The sequence below is a fragment of the Musa acuminata genome, chromosome BXJ2-6 (genome assembly GCF_036884655.1).
Source record: "Musa acuminata AAA Group cultivar baxijiao chromosome BXJ2-6, Cavendish_Baxijiao_AAA, whole genome shotgun sequence".
NCBI lineage: Eukaryota > Viridiplantae > Streptophyta > Magnoliopsida > Zingiberales > Musaceae > Musa > Musa acuminata.
Window position 1 is genome coordinate 23,971,271 of NC_088343.1, and position 16,159 is coordinate 23,987,429.

Here is a 16,159-nt window from a genome sequence, read left to right on the forward strand (position 1 = left end):
AAAAATCAAATTAGCACCACTAGACCATTACAATTGATCCATTTGGACTTATTTGGACCAATTGATACAACAAGTCTAGGTGGAAGCAAATATGCTTTTGTGATTGTGGATGACTACTCTAGATACACTTGGACCTATTTCTTAGCTCACAAAAGTGATTGCTTCAAGTGTTTCTCTAAATTTTGTAAACTCACTCAAAACGAAAAAAGCTTCATGATTTCATCAATTTGGAGTGATCACGGTGGTGAATTCCAAAATCATGACTTTCAAAATTTTTGCGAAGTTAATGGGTACAATCATAACTTCTCAACTCCAAGAAATCCTCAACAAAATGGAGTAGTTGAAAGGAAAAATAGAAACCTACAAGAAATGGCAAGAACTATGTTAAATGAACATAGTTTACCCAAATATTTTTGGGCCGAAGCCGTAAATACGGCTTGTTACATCATGAATAGGGTCCTAATAAAACCATCTCTATCAAAAACTCCCTATGAATTATGGAATAACAAAAAACCAAATATTTCTTATTTTAAAGTTTTTGGTTGTAAATGCTTCATTTTAAATAAAAAGGATGCCTTAGGTAAATTTGATGCTAAATCCGATGAAGGCATTTTTCTTGGTTACTCCTCCGTTTCTAAGGCCTTTCGTGTCTTTAACAAAAGGACCTTAGTAATAGAAGAGTATATTCATGTAGTTTTTAATGAAATTTCTGATTTAAAGAAAAATGATTTTGATGATGTTCTTGGTTTTGATAATTTGAATTTAAACGAACCCCCTCTTCAAAATAGCCATTTGAATGCATCTTCTTCTGAAATTTCTTTACCCAAAGAATGGAAGTATATAGATGCTCATCCAAAGGAGCTAATTATAGGAGATACAACAAAAGGGGTTCAAACTCGTTCTTCTTTCAAGAATTTTTGTGCTAATGCCGCTTTCCTTTCTCAAATTGAACCTAAATGCATTGACGAAGCCTTAAAAGATGATTTTTGGGTCATTGCAATGCAAGAAGAATTGAACCAATTTGAGAGGAATGAGGTATGGAAGCTTGTTCCTAGACCAAGTGACCACTTAGTCATAGGTACTAAGTGGGTCTTTAGAAACAAGCAAGACGAAAATGGTATCGTGGTTAGAAACAAGGCTAGATTAGTGGCCAAAGGTTTCAACCAAGAAGAAGGTATCGATTACGAAGAAACCTTCGCTCCCGTGGCTCGATTAGAAGCCATAAGAATGCTCCTTGCCTATGCTAGTAGTAATAATTTTAAACTATTTCAAATGGATGTCAAAAGTGTTTTCTTGAATGGTTTTATTTCCGAAGAAGTATATGTCGAACAACCTCCCGGATTTGAAAATTCTCTTCTTCCTAATCATGTATTCAAATTGACTAAAGCTCTCTATGGCTTGAAACAAGCTCCTAGAGCTTGGTATGAAAGGCTTAGTTCCTTTCTTATTTTAAATAATTTTACCAAAGGCAAGGTTGATACTACATTGTTTATTAAACATTTTGAAAATAATTTTCTTATTGTGTAAATTTATGTTGATGATATTATTTTTGGCTCTTCGGATGAATCACTATGTGAATCATTTGCCAAATGTATGAGTCATGAATTTGAAATGAGTTTAATGGGTGAATTAACTTTCTTTTTAGGATTACAAATCAAACAACTTAGTGATGGTATATTTCTTAACCAATCCAAATATACATTAGAATTGTTAAAACGATTTAACATGGATAATTCAAAAGCAATAAACACCCCTATGAGTACTGCGACTAAGTTAGATATGGATGAAAATAGTGAAAATTTCGATCAAAAAACATATAGGGGAATGATAGGTAGTCTACTCTACCTCACCGCGACTAGACCAGATATTATGTTTAGTGTAGGACTTTGCGCTAGGTTTCAATCTAATCCTAAATTATCTCATCTAAAGAGTGTTAAAAGAATATTTAGGTATCTTAAAGGAACTCTAAATTTAGGATTGTGGTATCCAAAATCTGAAAAATTCGATCTAATAGCTTATGCAGATGCCGATTTTGGCGGATGCAGGATAGATAGAAAAAGTACATCCGGAACATGCCAATTTTTAGGACATGCACTTATTTCTTGGACTTCCAAGAAACAAAATTCAATTGCACTATCTATGGCGGAAGCCGAATACATTGCTGCAAGTGCATGTTGTGCACAAGTCATTTGGATGAAAAATACATTAGAAGACTATGGAATTCACTTTAAAAACATTCCCATAAAATGTGATAATACTAGTGCCATATGTCTTACTAAAAATCCAATTCAGCACTCTAGAACTAAGCACATCGACGTTAGGCATCATTTCATACGCGATCATGTCCTTAACAATGATGTTGTTCTAGAATTCATTGACACAAAGCATCAATTAGCAGATATATTTACAAAAGCTTTGAATGAAGACCAATTTGAATTCATTAGAAGGGAATTAGGTATGTTAAATTGTCCCTAAGAATAAACTTGTTTGAATGGATTTTCCGTAAAGTTTTTCATTCTCTCTCCGTTCCTCGGTGACTTGTTAAATTATCTTATCCTATCTTGAGTCAAACACCGCTTCCATCTGATCAAGATTAATGATTTTATGATATTTTGAATCTCGAAATTGATTTTTATGGCTTGATTATGAGTTTCAAGTTGACGAATTGAATTTGAATGGATTTGTATTCGAATTATGATCTTGACTTATTGGAGTTACTACTTAAAATTTTTTTTCTTATCCCAAATCTCTTCTTTGTACATCTATAATTTTTGTTATTTATAAAAAGAAGAAATTTGATAATATGGATGAATGCTGAATTTTCCTTTAAGATGAACTCTGCGTAAATATTTTAGCATACTTAATTTTGAATGATAAAATCTTTGTATGATCAATGATAATATAGATGAGTGATGTATGATCAATGATAAAATCTTTGTATGATAAATTATGTGCTTCAAGTCTCATTCTCTTTTTGTTGATGACAAAGGGGGAGAAAAGTGATGACTTGTATCATTTTAATAGCATGACTTATATGAATTGCAAAAGCTTGTGTGATATTAATGTCTTATATGCCTTGCAAAATCCTTGAGAATATCACAAGATTGATTGATCATATTGAAAGCATGCCTTACATCGATATCATGAAATTCATGTTGAAAATCTTTATCTCCTATCGTAGTAAAAATTGTCCCATATCATTTGACTTATGATTTTCATCGAAGTTTCGTATTTACTATTGCTTAATGAGAATAACGATAAGTTCTACGGTTAGAACTTATCGGTTTATGCTTGAATTCAATGGATGAAATTCAAGTGTTTTCATCTTCTCATAATATGGCATATAGATAGGGGGAGTTATGTTTAACTCCGTCATCAATTGATCGTCATCATCAAAAAAGGGGAGATTATTGAATCTCGGATTTTGATGATAAAATCAATTGATGGGTTAATTGATTTAATCCATATTATTGAGCTAAGTGTGCAGGATTAACTACGATAACCAGAAAACACAAAGCAAGAATACCGGAGTCAAGATCGATGGACGTTTAAGAGTCCGAAGAATCGTCGGAGATGTTGCCGGAACCAATCGAGAAGAAATCGGGAACCTATCGGAATTTTCGAAAGTTCGCCGAAGAGATCGTCGGAGGTTCACGGAGATCACCGAGAAGGCTCTGCTACTCGTTAAAGTCATCACAAGATCGGGAGCTTGATGGGAGTCCGTCGGAAGAAGTTCGTCGGAAAGCTCACCGAAACAAGACTCGACGTTCGCGGTTGAAAGCTTGCTTAGGATGTATTTTTGTTATGTAGTTCACTTGTAATTAGGATTAGGATTAAGAGATAATCCTATATCCTGGTTAGGGGCCAACTGGGCCCAAAGTCAGATATGGTTTGGGCTTAAATTAAGCCAAACCAGTGAAATCGGAGAGCCAGGCGGTGGCACCGCCTAGCTGGGCGGTGGCACCGCCCAGCACCCGAGAGCTGGGCGGTGACACCTCCTTGGCTGGGCGGTTGCACCGTCCAGCACCCGAGCGCTGGGCGGTGGCACCGCTTGGCTAGGCGGTGGCACCACCAGCATTCGGGAACCTAAAGAGAATTCAAATTTTGGAGCCCAAATTTGAATCCTCTTGAGGCCTATAAATACCCCTCAAATCTCAGCTGAGGTTACAACTTTTGAGAAGCATTTTGATTGAGAGAAAAGTCTTAGCAAGTCTTGTTTTCAATTTGCTAGAGAGTTCTCCTCCTTCTTTCTTATTGAAAATTTGTAAGAGGTTAAGCTGCTTGTAAAAGGTTGTAAGAGGGGTATTTACCCTTCCATTTCAAGAGACTTGCTAGTGGAAGGTGGGAGCCTCATCGAAGAGGGGCCTCGCAAGTGGATGTAGGTCATTTGACCGAACCACTCTAAAATCGGCGTAATCTCTGGTTTACATTTTATTATTATCATTTACATTACTGCATACCTTCTTACTGCTTTAGTTTCTTATTACCCTTGCTGCGCAACTTTAAGAATACGCTTTCAAGTTAAACATTTCAAGTTCCGTTCTTATCGTACGAAAGATTTTTCTAAAACCGAAGTTTTAATCCGCTGCACTAATTCACCCCCCCCTCTTAGTGCCGCTCCGATCCTAACACCTCCTTTGCAGTTCATTGCTGCAGCCTCCTTTGCAATTCATCGCTGCAGCCTCCTTTGCAGCGCATCAATCTGCTTTTCTCCTCCTCCCTCCCTCCTATATCTTTACATCTTCTGTAAAGATCACTTAAAACCGCCACAAGATATCTGGGATGTCTTCATTTTTCTCTTCCGATATTCATATCCCTATTTCTGCAGGGACTCTGAGCACTTCTCAAAGTCTTATCACCATCAATGTTGTAGCACTTATTCCCTTCAAATTATCCAAAGGCAGCAACTATACATCTTGGCGGGTACAACTTTCTAATCTTCTATTTGGCTATGATCTCCTAGGTTATATTGATAGCTCTCTCCAGTGTCCACCTAAAATAATCAACATCCCAGGTGAACTCAGTCCAATGCCAAATCTAGCCCACAAACTATGGTTACGTCAAGATTGCCTCATCCTCCAAGCTATTCAAGCTTCCGTTGTTGGATCCATTGCCCCGCTGATATCCTCATGTATGACTGCTGCAGAAGCATGGTGCAAGTTACAAACAACTTTGGCAAATCGCTCGTGTACTCGCATACTTTTTCTCCAATATGATGAAAACGAAACAAGAGGGAAGTACTATTGCTGATTATCTACAACATATCAAAATTATCGTCGCATCCTGACTTCACAAGCCACCAACGAGTTGTTTGCCAACTATGTGATAAAGTCGGACACTCCGCGAAAGTCTGTCGGTCTCGTCTCAGACTCCCTGCTCCATCATAGTGGCTTCAGACGAATTTCATGGCTACTCCAACTCCTACCCAACCTAAATGGATTGTGGACTCGGGCGCCTCTCATCACATCATCTCTAATCTTCAAAACTTGTCCATTCTCAATAACTATGACGGAAATGAAGATATCATCATTGGTGACGGTAAAAGAATTCCTATTACTCATTCTGGTTCCTCAACGCTTAGTTCACTTACCACAACTTTTATACTCGATGATGATGCTCTATGTGCACCTCACATTAAAAAAAACCTCATTTCTGTTTTTCAATTCTGTAAACAAAATAATACCTCCATTGAATTCTTTCCTAATTTTTTTCTTATCAGGGATTTGAGCACGGGGGCATCTTTAGTCCAGGGCCAGAACAAAGACAACATTTATGAGTGGCCATCTACTTCGCAAATTACCCTACCTACTGCTCACTCTTCAGTCGCAGCTCCGGTTGATATATGGCATTGTTGTCTTGGTCATCCCTTCCTTTTTATCCAGCAAAAATTACTTTCTCGTTATTCTCTTCCTACCTTGAAAATCAATAGCATTGTCAATCATTGCGATGCTTATCTTTGCAATAAAAGTCATAAACTATCTTTTAACACAACCTTCATTTCTTGCTCTAAACTATTTGAAATCATTTATACTGACGTGTGGGGCCCTGTCCCAATTCCTTCTTTCGACAAGTTTCGTTTTTATGTCATTTTTTAGACTATTTTACTAAGTACACATGGTTATATCCTCTCTACCATAAGTTTAATGTTTCCATAGTATTTACCAACTTTCGGAAGTTGATCAAGAATTTTTTTCAATCTTCCATTAAAACAGTTTACTCTCATGGCGGAGGCGAATATCAAGCTCTCACATCCTATCTCTCCGCTTGTGGTATACAACACCTCAAGTCACCCCCACATACTCCCCAATTGGTTTGCTTTGTCGAACGCAAACATCGGCATATTGTTGAAACTGGTCTCTCCCTTCTACATCAAGCATCCATGCCACCATCTTTTTGGTCAGTAGATTTTCAAACTACAGTTTATCTCATTAATCGTATACTCACTCCAGTTTTACAATACCAGTTACCATTTGAAAAATTATTCCACAAGTTTCCAAATCTTCATAAACTCAAAGTTTTTGGCTGTTTATGTTATCCATGGCTCCGTCCCTGTGCCTCACATAAGCTAACACCACGATCTAAGCCTTGCACTTTTATAGGATACTCTCTTGAATATAATGTTTTTCATTGCTATGAACCCCAAACTAAAAAAGTCTTTATATCACGTCATGTTATTTTTGAGGAGTCTATCTTTCCTTTTCAAAACAATCATACTATGCAAGCTACTCCGATAAACATACATTACTAGAATATCCCTCCGATCTCATTACACGAACCTCCAATGACACCGTCCAGTCCTTACCCTCAAGATCCACATACTACTATTACTCTAGTTCAACAGCTTCTCACTCCCTCTATTTCTCCACTCCCTTCCTCACAAGTTTCCCCTATTAATGAAGTAATACCCTCGACAACATTGCCACTGGCTTTACCTTCTCTTAGACCTAGTGACATTGTCGTGCCGATGGTTGGCCCGGTCCATGATAGTGACTCGCCCTCGGCTATACCACCAACATAATCTACCACTTCCATCCCCCCTAGACATCCAATAACAACACGCTCCAAAAGTGATATTTTCAAACCACGTCAAGTCCTTGACTTACATGTTATAACAAGTTCCTCTACTAAGGCCAGTGAACCCACTACAATCACTCAAACTCAAAAATCTTCTCACTAGCGTAAAGCCATATGTGACTAATATGATGCTCTCCTCCATAACTCTACATGGACCTTAGTACCCTTTCATCACACACAAAATATCATCGGGTGTAAATGGATCTTTCAAATTAAGTGGAACCCAGACGGATCCGTTACCAGATATAAAGCATGTCTAATCGCCAAAGGGTTTCATCAACGACCTGGTGTCGACTTCATAGAGACATTTAGTCCCGTTGTTAAACCCATAACAATCCATCTTATCCTGAGTTTGGTCATCTCAAAGGGCTGGCATATATAATAATTGGATGTTAACAATGCCTTTTTACAGGGGTCACTTACTGAAGATGTCTTTATGCAGCAATCTCCTGGTTTTGTTCATCCTTAGTATCCGAGGCATGTCTGCAAACTTCAAAAAGCTATTTATAGACTTCGTCAAGCTCCAAGGGCTTGGTATACCGAGCTTGGCTCGTTTTTTACTTCAATTAGCTTCATCTATTCTAAGTTTGATACCTCGTTATTCATTTGCCAACACAATGGAAGCATAATATATCTTTTAGTATATGTGGATGATATTATTGTTATAGGAAATGATCCTTTGAAGACTCAAGCATTTCTAAAGCACTTGGTCGATCGATTCTCCCTCAAAGATCTAAGAACTTTGAGCTACTTTCTGAGAGTGGAAGTAACATTTACATCTTCATGTCTCTTCCTATCACAAAGAAAGTATATTCAAGATTTATTATCAAAGACAAACATGCAGGATGCAAAAGAAGTTACAACTACTCTCTCTACCAGTGAATCACTTAAATTATGTGATGGAAGTCCTACTATAGATTCGACTCAATATCGACAAGTCATTGGCTCCTTATAGTACTTAGCTCTCACCCGTCCAGATATCTCATTTGCCGTCAATAAATTATCGTAATTCATGCATCGACCATCTATTACGCATTGGTCTACGGTCAAACGAATTTTACGGTATCTTAAAGGGACTCTTAATCATGATATTTTTCTTCGCAAAAATACTTCACTCCATCTCCATGCCTTTGCTGATGCTGATTGGGCAGGGAACTTTGATGATAGAACATCTACGTCAGGGTACATTATCTTCCTTGGAGCTACTCCAATCAGTTGGAGTTCTAAAAAATAAAAGACGGTTGCACGATCTATAACTGAAGCTAAATACCATGCCATCGCCACCATCGCTGCTGAACTCAATTGGGTCACAAATCTGCTTAAGGAACTCAACGTCAACTCTACGGTTATTCCTACAGTATATTGTGATAATATTTGAGCTACCTACTTATGTGCCAATCCAGTGTTCCATTCCCGTATGAAACACATTACCATAATCTTGCGGGGACATGATAAGCAGATAAGATTTCCTCAAGGTAGTCGAGGAAATCTCTAAGCAATTGAGAAAAATCCTCCCTGTTGAATGTGCATAAATAGCTATCAAGAGTTTACTATCTAAATGAACTATGCAATTACATCTCATATATTTTATAGTTTCTTCTACAATTTTTATCTTTCTATTTTCTTCGTTTAATTCTTAACAACTTCTTCAATCAATCTCCTTATTAGTGTTAAGCTGTGGAGATAAGAATAAGTCAATTATCTCATCTACTCAGGTTGGAAAGGTATTCTATAATTTAAGAAAATAGTATCTTGAGATTAATTACATCAACAAAATGACCAATCTGAAAATCTATCTCAAGAAAATGATGTTTGAGAAAAAATTCCTGGTTTTTGACCTTTGCAAACTCGACAATCTCTCTCATCTGAGTCTCAACAAGCAACCAAAGGTGACACTAGTGGACAAAACCCAACTCTAAGAAAGAAGAAGAAGAAGAGGAGGGCAAATTGGCAACCTTGTATGGTTAGAGTGTCGCTTTTAATGCATGCCCTGTGTTCAAGTTTGAATTGAGTGTCACTCGTAAGAATATCGCTATCTATGTGGCATAATAAAATGGATGGATTGGCCCAATGCATGTGAGTCAGTCCTTTACCACACACACATATATATATATATATATATATATATATATATATATATATATATATATATATATATATATATATATATATATATATATATATATATATATAATTGTCCACCATTAACTGTAATGGAATGCATGACTTTTTAAAAAGCTAAAACATGCTGATGATTATTGATATGGATGGATCAAAATACGTGCAAGATCGATAAAAGAGAGCTTCGTCTTACATAAAAGACTTGAAAGTAATATTTATCTATTTAAATAACAATGAAATTCGAGTCACGAAGCAATTCAATGCTGAAAATGCGTTTGAATCCAATAATGTTGTCCGAAATCCTTTTAGCCAATCAAAATATCATTTTTCACGTTGTCAAATTTGGTGTTTTCATTCTGACAATTGTCTTCATACTTTTGATGTGATAGATTACTACAATTCTCAATAATATAGAATGTTTTTGCACCAGCGATTTTTGAGATGGCCTAAAAATCTGTATTTATTTATTTTTCACACAAAAGTTAGTTGTTCTTCAAAATCTCATAATTTATAAATTGAAAGAGGAAAAAACAATAATAAACCTTGAAATATAACAGTTAAAATGGGATGTGTGGTAAACCACACATGAATTATAATCTTTGGGATGTCGACAGAAATATATCGTTCCAACCATTTGCCTGTCATGTATTTTTATTTTTCAATAATATCATATATGGTGTAATAATAATGTGGATTATCAGAAATTACTCTTTGTCATGCTTAATAAAATTATTCTTATAATAATTTTTTTTTAATATAATACATGTAAAATATATTAAATCCACGGTTGGACTAATTGATTTATGGGTTCGACCAACGACACAATAAATCGAGACTTGTTCGGATCGTTGTTTATTCCAAGTTCTGATTATCCATAATATAAATTTGAAGTCTTCAAATAAATAGATAAATGACCTTTGACCGTCAAGCTTCTGTTTAACTGTGAAGGCAACGTGTTTGCCAAATTTCGTGCTACATACTTTTTTTTTTTATTATTTTTTTTTCTAATTTAATTTAAAATTGTAATAATGGTAAGAGACAACTTTGCCGTTTGGTGATCGCATCAGCCCGCTCCAGCTATTGTTTCTCTTCCTCCAAGGTGCGAGCGAGGTGCAGTGCTCTTCTCTCCTCTCCTCTCCTCTCCTCTCGCGCCTCCTCCCCACTCATCGTCGCCGGAGAGAATGGACGTCCGCCGGAGGCTACCATCGCGGCCCCCCTCTGTCGTCGCCCCCTCCCCCTTTCGCGACGGAGGAGCCTGTCGCCCCCCCTCCTCGTCCCCCGCCGTCCCCCGGCTCCAGGCGTCGGACGCCCTCCCCCTCCCGATCCGGCACACCAACCTCCTCTTCTCCGCCCTCTTCGTCGGCTCTCTCGTTTTCCTCATGCGGCGTTGGCGCGAGAAGGTCCGATGCTCCACCCCGCTCCACCTCCTCGGCCTCTCCGAGATCCTCGCCATCGTCGGCCTCATCGCCTCCCTCATCTACCTCCTCAGCTTCTTTGGCATCGCCTTCGTCCAGTCCATCGTCTCCTCCCACGACGAGGAGGACGACTTCCTCCTCTCCGGCGCCGCCCCCGATTCTGCCCCCTCTCCTGCCCCCATTTGCCCACTTCTCTCCACGGATGGAACCATCTCCTCTCAGAGGAACCTGGAGATCACTGCCGATGACGAGGATATTGTCTCCTCTGTGGTCTCCGGGAAGATCCCATCTTATGTCCTCGAGTCCAGGCTCGGCGATTGCAGGAGGGCCGCGGGGATCCGTCGGGAGGCCCTCAGGAGGATCACCGGAAGGACCTTGGAGGGGTTGCCGCTCGATGGTTTGGACTACGCGTCGATCTTGGGACAGTGCTGCGAGCTCCCGGTGGGGTATGTTCAACTGCCGGTGGGGATCGCGGGGCCTTTGGTACTAGACGGAAGGGAATACCATGTGCCGATGGCGACCACAGAGGGATGCCTGGTGGCCAGCACCAACAGGGGTTGCAAGGCTATCGCAGAATCCGGAGGGGCCACGAGCGTGGTGCTGAGGGACGGCATGACTAGGGCACCTGCCGTGAGACTCCCGACGGCAAGGAGGGCCGCTGATCTCAAGGCCTTTTTGGAGGATCCCAACAACTTCGAGACCATCGCCTTGGTGTTCAACAGGTACTCGTTCTTAGTCGCTTTCTAGTTTTAGTTGTAGAGGGGGAAATGGTGATTAAGGTATCGAGAATATTGTTCTGCATTAGGATCTCGTTTATATCAAATGGCCGTAGATTGATTTGGTTAAAGTTAAAATATTGCTTTGCGGTTACTTTTGCAGCTCCCCAATCCATCGAAAAGTTAGCTTTGGCCTTGGAAGTGTTCATTTTGGTTCTGTTTAATATGGTTGCTTGTTATTTTGCCAGTCTGGCGATGAGCTTGTTGTAGATTTTAGTCCTTGTGGGGGGACAAAAAAGAAGAGGAGCTTTTGTTCTGTAACAATCATATCATGGTGTTTGTTAACCTCTTGCATTTTTGGTGTTGCAACTCTTTTCTGTTCCATGCTTGTGTTATCTTTCTGCATTCATTGTTTTTGAAAGTCATGTTTCAAGGAAAAAAATTCACCATTTTCCTACTTGCAAGTGTTCATTTCGGTTCTGTTTAATACGGCTGATTGTTATTTTTGCCAGTCCGACGATGAGCTTGTTGTGGATTTTAGTCCTTGTGGGGGAAAAAATGCGGAGCTTTTGTTCTGTTACAATCATATCATGGTGTTTGTTAACCACTTGCTTTTTTTATGTTGCAATTCTTTTATGTTCCATGCTTTTGTTATTTTTCTGCATTCATTGTTTTTGATAGTCATGTTTCAAGGAAAAAAATTCACCATTTCCCTACTATGGTCAGAGTTGTTATTGGACTTCCTTAACAGTGTTGTTTTTGACTGACGCATGTTTTTGTAGCATATGGAAATCACATCTACTTAAAACGTAAAATTTTCTGCAGGTCTAGCAGATTTGCCAGGTTACAAGGAATCCACTGTGCCCTCGCTGGGAGGAACCTCTATATGAGATTCAGTTGCAGCACAGGAGATGCAATGGGGATGAACATGGTCTCCAAAGGTGTGCAAAATGTCTTGGACTACCTGCAGAATGACTTTGAGGACATGGACGTCATCAGCATCTCAGGTAAGACTTTTGCCACTGCCTAAGATTAACGAAATTGCTTTTGAGCTTGCCTATTTAATACTCATAGATTTATCAATGAATGAAGATCCCTATACTGGTTCTTAGTTCATGAAATGAACCATAAGTGAAGTACTTGTTAGACTTTTAATCTGTTGTTTTTTCCCCTTTTTTTTGGGAATTGACCATTGAGATTCTTGTTTCCTTGTGAAATGTTGCCATTTTTTTGTTATTTTTCTGCTGTGAATTGGAAGTCTCCATCATTTCTGTTTGTTGATGTCCATTCCTTACCAAGAACTTCCACTGAGTAGATGCTAACTCTCATGTGGCCGATCAATGCTTCATTTGCAAAATTGGCCATTGTACTATCGCATATCTACTTAATTAAATGTTGGGTTCATGCTTTGGAATTTAGCTATCGACTTTCAGCTAGTTATTACAAGGATTTAATTCTTACACGATCTTTCCATGGTAGAATATTTGTCATACTGGGATCAACCTTTCCATATTAGACTTTTTGTAACATATAAAAATCAGCCATTCAATGGTGGACTATCTTTGACATATTGAGATCAAAAATATTTTTTTGAATGGTTGTGGCATGTCTAACCATTAGAGTAAAATGTACATGTAACATGTACACAAATGACATGCTGCCTAGTCTAGCCAGTCGATGATGGACTTGGGTCCCTGTCGGTCCCATTTCGTTTCTTGGTAACTTCCACGAATGTCACATGAATAACCATTACCAGCACATTCATGAACACTCTGCATGATTATAAATATGTTGGTGTGATTTAAGAGAAGCCAAACCATGTAGCTACCAATGTTTGTATCATTCACTTCAAGCAATTATGGTTGATGCAAAATTGGGTTAAGAGAGGCCTAGTTCACCTGTGTCAATTGAACTTGCTTGTCTGCTTAGTAGGAGATATTAAACTTTGTGTTTTATAATGCTTCTCTTGGCACTGATCAGGTAATTTTTGCTCCGACAAGAAGCCTGCTGCAGTGAATTGGATTGAAGGACGGGGTAAATCGGTGGTCTGTGAGGCAATCATCAAGGAGGAGGTGGTAAGGAAGGTTTTGAAGACCAATATACCTGCATTAGTGGAACTCAACACGATCAAGAACCTTGCTGGCTCAGCCATAGCTGGATCTCTTGGGGGCTTCAATGCTCAAGCAAGCAACGTTGTGTCTGCCATCTACATCGCCACTGGCCAAGATCCAGCTCAGAATGTGGAGAGTTCACACTGTATCACCATGATGGAAGCTGTGAATGATGGAAAGGATCTTCACATCTCTGTGACCATGCCATCCATTGAGGTAATATTGACATATCAATCTCGTTGGTTTATTAAGCAGATTTATCTTGTTTAACATCGCTTCTGTTTATTCATACACCATGATTTATATATATATATATATATATATATATATATATATATATATATATATATATATACACACACACTAGGCGACGTGGCCCTGCGTGAGAGAAGGAAAAGGCGACGTCGCCGAGGCGATGCGACGTCGCCTTTATATATATATATACATACATATATATATATATATATATATACATACACCGAATGATATACCGCTCTGTGTACAGTTTCGTACCGTACCGAACGAACGTTGAAACTCCGGTACGGTACAAAATTGCATACCTTGATTTATGTTACATATTTTACTCTCTCATAGCTAAACTATTATGATAATCACTTTTTATGTTGTGGGTATAGACTTTTGATCTGTGTCTTGATCCATGTTCTCTCTCTTAACTTTTATTTTGAGTCCTTTTCTTTTTCTTTATAGTGACTAAATTAATTGGTCAAGTTGTTTAAGATTGGCTTAAACTTCTATTCACATCTTAATTTTGTCTATTCGGTGGCTGTCAAGCATATTGATTACCAGAGATTTGGGTACTTGCGAGATCAATGTAGCCCCAATCAGTTAGCTTTGTATACAATGGAACTTTAAACATAAATTTGCTAAGACAAGTCTTTAATAGGCCATTCTGGTATTTTGATGGCCATATGAATCCCACAGGCTTGTAGGAATCATTCTTTCTTAATTTATGTATTATAGCAATGAGGAGATAGGTTCTGTACTAATAAGACCACAAGACAACTCAATAGACCATGTTCTCAAACAACTACTCCACATATTTCCTTAATTTGATTTACATGATGAGCTGTAGGGCTGATGTGTGGTCCTGCTTGTCATTTTTCAAACAACCACTCGTCATCTTGCAGACATGTTTCTCATCTTTCTTCTGTGATCAATGTTAAATGACCTAATTCAAATGTACGGGTATATCCAGAGGTTAGCTGGTATCATGTGAACGAGAAGTTCATACTGTTTTCTTTTTTATACAGGTTGGCACAGTTGGAGGTGGGACTCAACTTGCTTCCCAGGCTGCCTGCTTGGACCTACTTGGTGTGAAGGGTGCAAGCTTGGAGTCTCCTGGTGCAAATGCCAGACGCCTCGCCACTGTCGTGGCCGGTGCAGTTCTGGCTGGGGAGCTGTCTCTCCTCTCAGCTCTTGCAGCTGGCCAACTTGTGATGAGTCATATGAAGTACAACAGATCCAGCAAAGATTTCTCCAAGGCTGCCTGCTGAAAGTCATCTAGAATGGCTTCTCTAAGGATGAACAAAGGTTTTTAAAGGAAACAACAGCAAAGAAAAAAATCTGATGAAAAGAAGCTATCGGATGTTATCTCTTGGATTTTGTGGGTTCTTCCATTTCTTCTAAGCTGTTCCTTAGGATGGCCTTTGCAGGCTACTGTTGCATTCAAGTGACTCCCTTTGCTGACCATTTTCTTATTAACAATTCTGTCATGCATGTAATTTTTATTTGTGTTGGATGTTGGGTTGGATAATGTGAGAACTCCGAAAGGTTTCTAAACACAGTATTTAACTCTGATATAATTATCATTATTTCAAGGTCTAATCTCAACAAAAAAATTTTCCAATTGTTGCTATCAAATATGATACATATGTCGAGATGATAAACTTAAGTTTTATTACTTAATGATCACTTGATTCTTTTGTTTTTTTCTTTTTGTTAAATTTGATATGTGGTTTCCATCAAATTAAAGTTCCATGGTTATTATATCTCTTACCTGTTCTCAGAAAATGAACAACACTATCCTTCATTTCATCTTGACAGAGCCAAGTCTTATGTGATTCAAGACAGGTCTTCTTGATTCAAGTATATGTAGCATGTCATCTATAATCTTATTCCAATATATCTAGTGTGGCTTCCTCGTAAGTGAATATTAGCATAGACCAATTCGATTATTCCAACCAACTCACTAGTCTGATTTTTTTAATTATTCATAGAATCATGTGATCTTTGATTCTATATTATGATTGGAAGCTTCTCACTTATCCTAAATGGTAGTGCAAGAGAGTCAACTTTACGAGGACTAAATAGAATTTCAAATTCCTATTGAAATTCATATTTGAAATTCATATTGAGATTTGTGGTATCAGAGCTTAGTTTCAATCTGAATTGAACATTATGGCTTTTAATTTTGGAGTATAAAGATGAAAACTCTATTGAAAATGGATATGCGAATCCAGATGACGAAATGAAGCTAAGGGAGAATAGAAAGAAGGATTCAAAGGCATTGTTCTTCATTTAATAAGCTGTACATGAGACGATCATCTCAAGAATTGCAGCAGCGACAACCTCAAAGCAAGCTTGGTTGATACTTTAAAATGAATTTTAAGGCTCATCAAGGGTGATTAGGTAAAACTTCAAACCCTCTGTCGTGAGTTTGAAATTTTGTTCATAAAAAGTAATGAATCGGTACAAGATTTTC

The 16,159-nt window shown here is 38.3% G+C and overlaps 1 protein-coding gene across 1 annotated transcript; it reads left to right on the forward strand.

The window, feature by feature from the left end:
• The first annotated feature begins 10,252 nt into the window (after window positions 1–10,252).
• On the forward strand, window positions 10,253–15,275 carry LOC103973856 (3-hydroxy-3-methylglutaryl-coenzyme A reductase 3). Its single transcript, XM_009388522.3, has 4 exons — window positions 10,253–11,332; window positions 12,152–12,333; window positions 13,307–13,653; window positions 14,709–15,275. The coding sequence occupies exons 1-4, from the start codon at window positions 10,377–10,379 to the stop codon at window positions 14,949–14,951; spliced, it is 1,728 nt and encodes a 575-aa protein (XP_009386797.2). The 5' UTR covers window positions 10,253–10,376; the 3' UTR covers window positions 14,952–15,275.
• The last annotated feature ends 884 nt before the right edge of the window (window positions 15,276–16,159 follow it).